At 40.1% G+C, this 12,195-nt stretch overlaps 1 protein-coding gene across 43 annotated transcripts in view; it reads right to left on the reverse strand.

The window, feature by feature from the left end:
- The window catches only part of SRPK2 (SRSF protein kinase 2), a 242,472-nt gene extending 238,637 nt beyond the window's left edge, over positions 1-3,835 (reverse strand). For all 43 annotated transcript variants that reach the window (XR_014067246.1, XR_014067236.1, XR_014067235.1 and 40 more), the window contains exon 1: positions 3,612-3,835. Coding sequence is in view for 7 of the 43 variants with exons in the window: in XM_081535870.1 (XP_081391996.1) it covers positions 3,612-3,679 (68 nt within the window). In the remaining 36 variants the exon portion in view is untranslated. The remainder of the gene's footprint in view (positions 1-3,611) is intronic.
- Positions 3,836-12,195: the final 8,360 nt, after the last annotated feature.

Raw genomic sequence — 12,195 nt, forward strand, 5'->3', positions numbered from 1 at the left:
CTATAATTTTTTTGTAATGAAAAACAACTGTTAGGATAAAGAGACATTGGAATACTCATACATTAGTGGTGGGAATGTAAAATGGTGCAATCACTGTGGAAAAGTGTTTCACAGTTCCTCAAGAGCCTAAATATACAATTATCAGCAGTTCCACTCCTAGGTGTATATCCAAAAGAATTGAAAACAGGCATTCAAATCCTTGCACACAAATGTTCATAGCATCATTAATCACAGTGGCCAAAAGATTAGAAACAACCCAAATATCCACCAGTATATGAATGGATAAGCAAATTGTGGTATTGACATACAATTAAATATTTTTCAGCCATAAAAAGGAATGAAGTACTGGTAGATGCTACAATGTGGATGAACCTCAAAAACATTTATGCCAAGTGAAAGAAACCAGACACAAAAGGTCATCTAGTGTTCTATTCCATTTATATGAAACATTCAGAATAAGCCAATCCATAGAAAGGAGATTGGTGATGGCCCATGACTGGGGGCAGGGGAAATAAGGAGCAATTGCTCAACGGATAAGGGGTTCTATTTTGTAGTGATGAAAATGTTTTGGAGTTAGGGAAAGGTGGTGGTGGCAAAAAACTTCAAATGTACTAAATGCCACTGAATTGTTCTCTGTAAAATGATTAAAATATTTGATGAATTTCATCTCATTTGGAAAAAAAAAAAAACTGGGGTAATACTTGAGAGACTGTGTGAGTATCCTTTTCCAAGAATCCTTCACTCCGTGGCGTAACATCTATCCAAGATGTTTGCCTGAATCAATTATTACTATAATGGTTGGAGAATAATGATATTATAATCCTGTCCTTCCATCTATGGAATTAGGTGACATGCTTATGTAAGGAAGAGCTTTCACTTCTCCTGCCACCCCTTTGTTTTCTGTTTCTTTTTGTCTTAATTTTTGTTTCTTTTCTTTAATATCAGTATTGACAGTAATTACTGTCTCTTTGATTTTTGATTCTTGAATTGTCCCATATTTGACCAGGGAAGACGCTTTCAAATTTCAGTCTCTTTGGCCATGTTCCAATCAGTTTCTGAGCACCTCTTTCCTTTCTGGCACAAAATGTTCCAGGAAACCTTGTGCTATCCCTAACTGGGTCTTCAGAATCAGTCTTTTCTCCAGTTTTGGTTCCTAAAGAAATCTGAGTTTGAAATCACTTTATCATTTTTAACAGCTTTATTAAGAAATAATTCACATATCATATTTTTCACCCACTTAAAGTACAAAATTCAGTGTTTTTTAATATATTCACATGACTGCACAACCACCACCAAAATCTGGTTTTAAAGCATTTTTGTCACCCCTGTAAGAATCTTCATAGCTGTTAGCAGTCACTCCCCATTCCCCACAACCTCCCTTTGCCCCAAGCCCTAACCAACCACTAATCACCTTTCTGTCTCTATAGACTTGCCTATTCTGAACAGATCAAATAAATGCAATTCTACCATATGTGGCCTTGTGACTAGCTTCCTTCTCAGCTCAAAGTGAAAGTGAAGTCACTCAGTCTGACTCTTTGCAACCCCATGGACTGTAGCATACCAGGCTCCTCCATCCATGGGATTTTCCAGGCAAGGGTACTGGCTGCTGCTGCTGCTAAGTCACGTCAGTCATGTCCGACTCTGTGTGACCCCATAGACGGCAGCCCACCAGGCTCCTCTGTCCCTGGGATTCTCCAGGCAAGAACACTGGAGTGGGTTGCCATTTCCTTCTCCAGAGGATCTTCCTGACCCAGGGATCAAACCCGGGTCTCCCATATTGCAGGCAGATGCTTTATCGTCTGAGCCACCAGGGAAGCCCTTCTCAGCTTAATGTTCAAACAAATCTGCAGCTTAATTTTGCATAACCTTGGCTATGTTACTTAATCACAACATCTGGCAAGTAGTAATAATATCAATACCAATCTTCCCAGGTCAATATGATAATCAAATAATCAATAGATGGCAATTATCATGAACATTGTTTGGGAGACACATACCCAATCTGCTGGATCTTTTGCATTCATTTATTCAACAAATACTTATCAAACACCTGTTATATAATAGACATTATTCTAGATATGAAATTGACAGAATAGAAAATACACAAAAATCCTGCCTTCATAAAGCTTACATTCTACAGCCAAAAGATAGAAAATAAACCCAATAAATACACAAAATATATACTCTGTTTACCAGATCAGATGGTAATAGCATCTAGGAAAAGAAAAAACAGTAACCTGTTGGGATGGTGTTTAGGAAAGATCTCACTGAGGAGGTGTGTGTGTGTGTTACTCATTCAATCATGTCCGACTCTTTGCAACCCTATGGACTGTAGCCCTCCAGGCTCCTCTGTCCATGGGATTCTCCAGGCAAGAAAACTGAAGTGGGTTGCCATTCCCTTCTCTAGGGGATCTTCCTGACTCAGGGATTGAACCCAGGTCCCCTGCACTGCAGGCAGATTCTTTACTGCTGAGCCACCAGGGAAGTCCTCACTGAGAAGGTAACACTTATTTGAAGACTTTAAGGTGATTTTGCCAATCTTATAAATGAGAAGAGAACTACATTTGCCACCAAGAATATTTATGAGTTTATTGAATTAAAATACACCAACCTAATCATTAGTGAACAACTTTACACATACTATATTAGATGCTCAAAGAATGACAAATTATGAACCTCTGTCGATTTGGAAACTAAAAATTTCTTTGAGATGCATGAAGATTTAGAACGACATTTGAAGGAAATAAAGAAAGTAGTAGAGTAGGAGTTTAATTTTTTCTACCATCATTTCTACATAAATCAAATTAATTATGTGAATATTATAATTAAAAGGAAAAGTATTAAAACTAGATGTAGGTTTCTATACCAGTCCAAAATAATTGAAAAGGGTAGTACATACGCATTTTTCTCCCATCTAGCACAATGGAATTTAATGTGAACATATCATATTAATTTTTATCAAATATAGAAAAAAAAACAATGCTACAAATCCAACTTCACTCCAATATTTCCAGGGAGAGTTACTGAATCATGATATATCTTAGAAGGTATATTGAGTATGTCATAGAATTGTGAATAGACTTGAGGGGTCAAGTAATTCATCTTGGGGCCTTTAGTGGATGAGAACCTAGCCTTCTTCTAAAAATTCCCCAAAACTTTTAAATTTTTAGGAAAGTTTCTTTATATTTAATCTACTGCTTCTATTATGAAGGTTAAGCCTGTCTCTTGTTATTTCATTACAGCATATTTCTCCATGGCACTAGCACCATTATAACAGAAATTAGTGTACAGAATAATAGAACCAAACCACCCAAGTTCAAATCCTAGTTCTGCCAGTAGCTGGGTAACCTTGGACAAGTTTCTTAGTTTCTCTGTTGCCTCAGTTTCCTGATCTGCAAATGCAGACAGTAATATTACCTACCTTATACATTTGTTGTGAGGATTAAATGAGTCATTTCACATAAAATGCTTAGAGAAGGAGCCAAGTGTCCCCTCACAAAATTTGCTATTTACATTTATTGCACATTAAGATGTGTATTACTTATGTACTGCTGCAGACCAAACCTCTCCCAAATTTAGCAACTTAAAACAACAAGAATCTATCATCTCACGATTTCTGTGGTCCAGGAACTTGGGAGCAGTCTAGCTGGAAAACGATGTCATCTGGGGCTGCAGTCATCTGGAGGCTTGAGGAAGGCTGAGAGATCTGTCACCAAGACGGTTCACTCACATGGCTGTCAGCAGGAGGCCTCAGGTCCTTGCTGGCTGTTTCAGAGAGGCCTTACTCCCCCCACCTGGATTTTTCCATGGGGCTGCTGGAGTGTCTGCCTCCCCCAGAGGGAGTGGCCCCAGAGACAGCAAGGAAGAAACTGCAATGCCTTTTATGACCTATCCTCAGAAGTCACAATCCTCCATTTCTACCACATTCTATCCATTGAAAACAAAGCACAGGCTCAGAGGAGGGAAATGAAGCCACTTCTTGCAGGCAGGATTATTGGAGAGTGTGTGTACATATTTTTAAACCACCACAAGGGGTCATTCCTTCTTTCCTTTGGTGTCTCTGATTTGCAACAGAGAATCCTTCCAGACCTCTCATTCATATTGTCTAAAAAGTAGAAATGAAAGGGAACTTCCAGTCCAACATTCAGACTAAAGTAAAAGGAATGTACACTAGAAAGATTATCTAGGGAAAAACATCAATAGTAATAAACTTACTATGAATAACATGCCTTCTGTATGTCACTCTTACATAAACCAGCTGAAAAATGACCCCTGAAGATTTGTGCAGGGCTGCGGTAGGATGGATTTAGAATAATGGCTACTATGTCCACACATATCTAAATAGATTAAATGGTCTGGCCATAACAAACTATGTTGAACTTACCCAAAGCCCAGGCTCCATTTCTTTCAAGCTTTTAGGCATGGATAAAGCCATGATAGAATATTCATTTCTCAAATACTTGAACTCTCTGCATATAAGAATTGGGTTTTCCATTTTACCGTAACTGGTTCAGAAATCCAATATAAAATCCAATATAAAAATAAACTGAATATAATTTTGCTCACAGTTAAACACAAATTATGTTCAAGCATAATTCATAATCAGCTCTTCAAAATGTATATTTGTCACCTTCAAGTAGACTTAGGCATTCTATCTGGAGACAAAATATACTTTCACCTTATAATCCTCATTATTATAGTGTTTAATTGAACTTGCTTTTTAAACTTTTTATCATTACATAATGTACATACAGAAATATTAATAAATCACAAGAGTACAAAAAAGTGAAGACACGTATGTTTAAAAATATTGATCGATACCAGGAGCTTGAAAGCCCCCTCTGTCCCTCCTTAGTCACTGCTCCCACCAAGGTTACCTCTATTCTACCTTCTAACACTGATGATGAACGCTATCCGGTTTTTAGTTTTATGGGAAATGGAATCATACACTAGGTACTCTGGCATCTGGCCTCTTTTGCTTGATATTATATTGTGAGACTGAGTCATGTGTTGTGTTTAATAATCTTTTCAATGTTGTATATTCTTCCATTTTATGAATACACCACCTTTTTTATCCACTGTTGCTATTGATTAAATTACTGTTGCAACCCCAAACTCATCCTTCCATTCTCAGCTTTGTAGTGAGGGTGCTGTGAGGAGAAATGCTAACATTTCTCCTTTGCCAGCGCATTCCCATTGGTTCTGCCAGTTGGGGGCGCTAGAGGGTGAGACTGGAAGGCTGGAGAACCGAGAAGTGACTTGCTCCTTCCTGTTTGCTCGCTGTTCCTGACACCCTTGGCACAGCCTTTATAGCAGCAGTCACTTCCAGTCTCAAGTTTTGTGGTGCTCTCAAACCAGCTTCATTGCCTCCCCTTAGAAGGACAGTCAGTGCCAGGCCATACTCCTTCCTCAGACATATGGGTCCCAGCTCCCTTCTCTAAGCTTCTGAAATGTAATACCCTACCTCTGCATTCTGTTCCCCAGCCCTTGGGGTGGACCCTGACTCCTCATTATTACTGTGTTACTTGTCTCCCCTTTACGCTTTGGTTCTCCAATATCTCTTCAACCTGACAATAACTTAATTTTTTTTGTTGTTATTAAGCCAATCTTCAATACAAAAGTAAATACTCCCTGCTTTCTCTCTAATGGACACATGATTCTACCAGCAATGGATGACTGGCTATTATGAGTAGTGCTGCTATGCCCATTCTTGTACCTGTCTTTTGATGAAATGTGTATATACATGAAATGGATTTGCTAGGTCACAGGGTAGATGTGTGTTCACTTTTGGCAGTTACTGCCAGAAGGTTTTCTGAAGTTGTTGTACCAATAATTGCACTGATTCTAAGATAGTCTCAGAATCTCACACCTAATCCTCAGATCTTTTAAAATTTAAAAGTCAGTAAACTCCACATTATCCTAATTTAATCTTAGCTTCAGAAGTTTTATGTTGCAGTGCTAAAGAAAATGAGATTCTATTGCTTGAGGACATAGTTTGTATCCTTCATTCCTCTATCAGTGCCTGGCTCACAGTAGATGACGTTGAACAGATAAGAGGAAGCTTAAATCTGTTCTCCTATACAGGTGAGCTAATGTGACACAGCAATGCAAACTGAGGCCAGTCCCATCTAGGGGATTTTCAGTCACCCCAGCACACACTCCACTGGTAAACAGGCCTCTGTTTCCCCAGGTTGCTTCCTTTGCCCTGCAAGACCCGCTCCTCTCCTCACAGTTGGCTTAAATGACTTGACACAGGAACAGATGCAGCACCACAGTGGTGGGGGGCTGCTTATGGGCAGCCTCACACCTGACACATCAACTTTATCATAATCAAACCCTCTCTCGAGAATCTTTGGTGGTGATCTCAAACTGAATTAAATCCCTTTGAGATTTATTCTTAGAGTGGCTCAGACTTCAGGGTGCCAAAACGTCTGGGATGTCTTAAGAATCACCTACACAAACCCCACACAATCACCTATACAAACAACCTGCTTCTGCATACCCTACCTGAAAACCTTCACAAGTTGAACTCTCAAGAACCAATGGGTTTCTAGGACCTGCTGGGAACTCAGGGTTCCTGATGTGAGCAGACCATGGAGAAAAAGCAGCTGCTTGCTAGAAGATATTAACATAGGAAGCTGACCACCGTTGAGTGCTCTGAAAACCACTCAACAAAAATTAGGGTGGGGGAAGGAGAAGGAGGGAAAGCAACATATACACTTGTTTATAAAAGATATTCATGCTTTCTATGACCACACAGTTTCCAGTTGTGTAAGTTTGTTTCTATATGATACAGGATTGTTAAGGTGACATCACTGATTTCATAAATAATATAACCTGATTAACAAAATGGCAAGGAAGCAGGTACACCTAATTATGAACTACAATTATATTTCTTATTCTCTGGGTATGTAAGGCATATTCTTCTGACTCATCACAGGCAGTGACTTATAGCAAAAGGATGTCTCTTCTCACACAATGTTTGTCACCTGAGAAGAAATTGTAATCATGCAAGGTGATATAAGTACCTTCTGTTTCCAACTCCTCAGACATTTCTTTAGTTCTCATTCTTTCTTTCTTCTTTCTCCTCATGTCCAATGCTATATTCATCATCACCTAACATCTAAATAATCTGGTCATCACAAGTTGGGTGTTGCCTCAGCTGTCTATGGCTACAAAACCACCCAAAATCAGCAGCTTAAAACAATGATTTATTATTATTGGGTGGTTCTTCTGATCTCATCTTGGTTATTCATGCCACTGCATCCAGCTGGTAGGTCAGCGAGACCTGGAGGCCCAAGGTGACTCCATCTATATATCTGGGGCCTTGAAGGGACTAAAAGACTCAGAACTCTTTCTGTCCCCAGGTTATCTTTCATCATTAATTATTCTATCTGAGCTTCTTTACATGGAAAGTCACAGGAGAGTTATGGCATAAGCTGTGAAGACTCCAGAACTCACATGACATTGTTTTGACAATATTCTATTGGTTTAGGCAAATCCTATGGCCAGATTCAAGACTGCTATGGCCAAATCAAGACTGCTGGGAAAAATATCAATAACCTCAGACATGCAGATGACACCACCCTTATGGCAGAAACCAAAGAGGGCCTAAAGAGCTTCTTTATGAAAGTGAAAGAGGAGAGTGAAAAACTGGCTTAAAACTCAACATTCAAAAAACTAAGATCATGGCATCCGGTCCCATCACTTAATGGCAAATAGATGGGGAAACAATGCAAACAGTGACAGACTTGATTTTCTTAGGCTCCAAAATCACTGCAGATGTTGACTGCAGCCATGAAATTAAAAGACGCTTGCTCCTTGGAAGAAAAGGTATGACCAACCTAGACAGTATATTAAAAAGCAGAGACATTACTTTGCCAACAAAGGTCCGTCTAGTCAAAGCTACGGTTTTTCCAGTAGTCATGTATGGATGTGAGAGTTGGACCATAAAGAAAGCTGAGTGCCGAAGAATTGATGCTTCTGAACTGTGGTGTTGGAGAAGACTCTTGGGAGTCCCTTGGAATGCAAGGAGATCAAACCAGTAAATCGTAAAGGAAATCAGTCCTGAATATTCACTGGAAGGACTGATGCTGAAGCTCCAATACTTTGGCCACCTGGTGTGAAGAAGTGACTCATTGGAAAAGACCCTGATTCTGGGAAAGATTGAAGGCAGGAGGAGAAGGGGATGACAGAAGATGAGATGGTTGGATGGCATCACTGACTCGATGGACATGAGTCTGAGCAAGCTCCAAGAGTTGATGATGGACAGGGAAGCCTGGCGTACTGCAGTCCATGGGGTCGCAAAGAGTTAGACATGACTGAGAGACTGAACTTATGGCCAGATTAACTGTGAAAGGCAGCCACACTAGGGCATGCATTCAGAATTCAGAGAGGCAAGATTCATTAAGGTCGTTTTACAACAATCTACCATGGGTGTGTATCTGTATCATCCCATTGGACTTCCTTTGAAGCATATTTTTTGCCAATGCATGTAAGCCTCTGTAAGGTCAGTCAACAGTTTTTTTTTGAGCAGCCACAAGGAACAAAGTAATAGGCTAGGAATATATATTATCAATTTCTGGCTAAAAGAATGCTTTCAAATCCTTTTTTTTTGGTTGCACTGTGTCTTCATTGTTGCACATGGGCTTTCTCTAGTTGCAGCGAGCAGGGGCTACTTGTCGAAGCAGTGCACTGGCTTCTTCTTGTGGTGGTTTCCCTTGTTGTGGGGCACAGGCTCTAGGTGCACAGACTTCAGTAGTTGTGGTGCACAGGCTCAGTTGCTCTGCAGCATGTGGAATCTCCCCAGACCAGGGATCAAACCAGTGTTCCCCTGCATTAGCAGGCAGGTTCCTATCCACTGTATCACCAGGGAAGTACTCAAGTCCACTAAAAAAATAATTTTTTTTTTTTAAACCCACCCTGTGAAATAGGTAAAGCTGTATATCTTGGTGGTACTGATTATAATAAGAAATACATTTGGTCTTTGATTCCTGTCCCTGGCACAGACCTTTGGGATTTCCTGAGTAACAGGAGTGCCTTTTGTTATTCATAATAAGCCCCTTTATATATGCCTGGCTAACCTAGGTTAGGGTCCCTAGATTGTCTCAGGATGAGGCCAGACATCAAAGATCAAATGATGAGAAAGTTGGAAATTTCAGCCCTACCTCTCACCTCCAGGGAGGGGAGGAGAATTGTTCTATAAAAACTCTCGAAGGAGATTTGAGCTTCAGGCTGTGAACCCTCAAGGTGCTGGGAGACAAAAAGCCCACAGAGGAAATAGAAACTCTGCACCCCACCACCCAATTCCTAGTCCTATGCATGTCTTCTATTTAGGTGCTCTTGGGTCGTATCCTTTATAACAAATCTGTAAAATGCCTTCCTGAGTTCTATGAACTGCTTCAGCAAATTATCAAATCTGAGGAGGGGGTTATAGGAAGCCCTAGTTTATAGCTAGTCCAGTCAGAAGCATGGGCAGTCTCTCCAGGACATGCCTGAAGCTGGGAGGGGAGCAGTCTCATGGGACTGAGCCCTTGAGCTTTGGGATCTGCACTGACTCTGGGTAGCTGGTATTAAAACTGAATTGAATTGAGTTGAATATTTCAGTTGTTGTCTGGAGAATCAGAGAACAGGTTGTTGGCTTTGGAAAACACCCTGGAGTCCCCATTTTGCAGTAGGAAGGAGTGCTAGGGCACACACACACTCTTTTTAGTCAACATATACTTCTTTTTCGACATTGGTTGCTCCTCTCAAAAAAAAAATTTTTTTTCATGAATCACAAGAGTTTGCCCCTGCCCTCTTTGTATGTGTGAAAGAACTAGAGAACATTAAACCTAAGGCCAAAGGGAGAAATTGGAGAGTAAGAATTCCACATCAGACTCTCCAGCTCTAGCAAAACTTTCTGGAGGGAATCAAAGCTCTTACAACCCAGTCCAAAGTTCCAAGGAGAAAATTGAGTTGACAGTCACATATTTATGTATATACACACACAGCACCACTAGAAATGAGGCATCTAAGCTGTCTGAAAACAAATAAACTGAATATCATGAAAGCAAACATATCTGCTTATAGTTCCTGGCAAGCATTAAAATCAATCTAGAGAAGATAGTGATGCTGGAAGTGTCCGGGAAATGAATTATGCTGAGACACTAAAAACAAACAAACAAAAAATTCTTACTATAAATATTTTCAGTGGGATAAGGTCTACAAATAGACCTAAGTCTTTTAAAAGCACAGATTGGTAGCTGTATTATATAATGGCAATCTGCAGTTACAGAGTATCGTCCTGCCATGTTATTCTCTAAAGCAGTTTGGGAGCCCCTCCCTGGGTCCCGTGCAGCACCTTGGACAGAGGAGAAGGTGTTCTCTCAGCCTCAGCAGCTTTCTGGGGCCCCGATTTAGGATTCTACCTAAGAGCCTCTGAGGTCTATGAACCCACTCCCCAACTTCTTCACCTTGGAGTGCAGATGTCTTCTAAATAGTTTTCTCCTTATATTGTGCTGTTTGACTATATAAAATTGTGGTTTCAAAAAACATATAATCCAGGGGAGAAAGGTAAAAATATTTTACACTTAAGGTACAAAATTACTGTTAATATAGTCGCTCAGTGGTTAACTAGTCTCCTAAAACCAGCCTTCCTCACTACAAATAGTCTATACTAGTAACACTTATAGCTACTAACACTATAGCCAGACTTTCCCTCTGTTTCAGACTTCTCATTGCTAATCACAGCCTTCTAGAAACTTGTTTCTTGCTTCATACAGACATAATAGAAGAAAAAGTTTACTTTTTTTGGCCTTCCCATGCAGCGTGTGGGATCTTAGTTCCCTAACCAGGGATTGAACCTAGGCGCTTGGCAGTGAAAGCACAGAGTCCTAACCACTAGACCACCAACCAGGATAGTCCCCAAACTTACTTGTTCTGCTTTTTCTTGGGTCACTCTTACACTTCCCTCCTCATCTGTCTTATACCCCAGATCCAAACCAGCTCCCTCCAGTAGCAGACATCATTGCTCAACTGGAAACCATCTTCCTTTTCCTCCATAGTTTTTGTTTCCGTATCCATCATCCCTCCATGATTTGAGAATATTTTAACTGATCTAAGCTAGTAGTTCTCAAACTTTTTGACTTCAGGATCTCTTGACACTCTTAAAGATGGTGAAGAACCTCAAAGAACTTCTGTGTTATATTCTGCCCCATCATTTTAGAAAATAAAACCAGAAAAATATTTATGTATCAATTGATTTTAAGGAACAATACACCCACTATATGGTCATTTAAATAACATGTTAAATGAAAAAAATAACTCTATTTTCCAAAATAAAATCTTTAGTTAGAAGAATGGCACTATTTTCACATTTATGCAAATCTCTCTGCTGTCTGACTTAATAGAAGAGAGATTCTCACACCGGCATGCGCATTCAATCCGTGGCCATCCTAAGTCACAGAGCCTCCGGAGGACTCCTTTGCACATTCCTGAGAAATATGAGAATGAGAAGGAAAACACGAAAAATGAAAATAGTTTGGACTACCTAAAGAAGGTTTCCCAGACAGCATGTTAGGAGTCACTGATCTAAACCAAGCATGGTTGGTGGTCCTTCAGGGGTGAGCACGTGACCAAGATCTCCTCAACGAGGCATGTGACCCAGTTCTCAACGAGATATGAAGAAACTCTTCTAGAGGGCTTTTGGGAATGGCTTCTTTGCCCTTAAAAAGAGAGAGAGAGACAGAGAGATGTTTATCAACCAGTGACTGGTTTAATAATAGAAACTACTCTAAGTATATCAAACAAAAATGGACTTCATACAGGGAATAAGGTGCTTAGACAGTCACTGAAAGGGCTGGGAGAGCAGACTAAGAGGCTGCCACTGGACTTTAGCTCAATATCACATCGCTGTAGCTGCAATGCAAAGAAGAGAAAGCTGTTATCAGTGCCTCATACTCACAAAACTGGCGATTAGACTTGGGAATTCACAGTAAACTCTGCCTCGGTCATCTCAGCCACAAGAAATGCTTTCCTTCTCATTCCCATATTTTACCTCTCTCAACTTCATCTAGTTGGCAGGACCTGATTTTCCAGAATTCTACTGTCAAGGAATATGGAAAATACAGCTTATAGCTTTCTCGACTCTCCAAAGAGAAAAGAAGTAAAATGGATATTGAGAGAACCAGTCCAAGGATCTGCCACAAAAGGCAA

This window comes from Giraffa tippelskirchi, chromosome 10 (genome assembly GCF_054371585.1).
Source record: "Giraffa tippelskirchi isolate mGirTip1 chromosome 10, T2T-mGirTip1v1.2.pri, whole genome shotgun sequence".
Taxonomy (NCBI): Eukaryota; Metazoa; Chordata; class Mammalia; order Artiodactyla; family Giraffidae; genus Giraffa; species Giraffa tippelskirchi.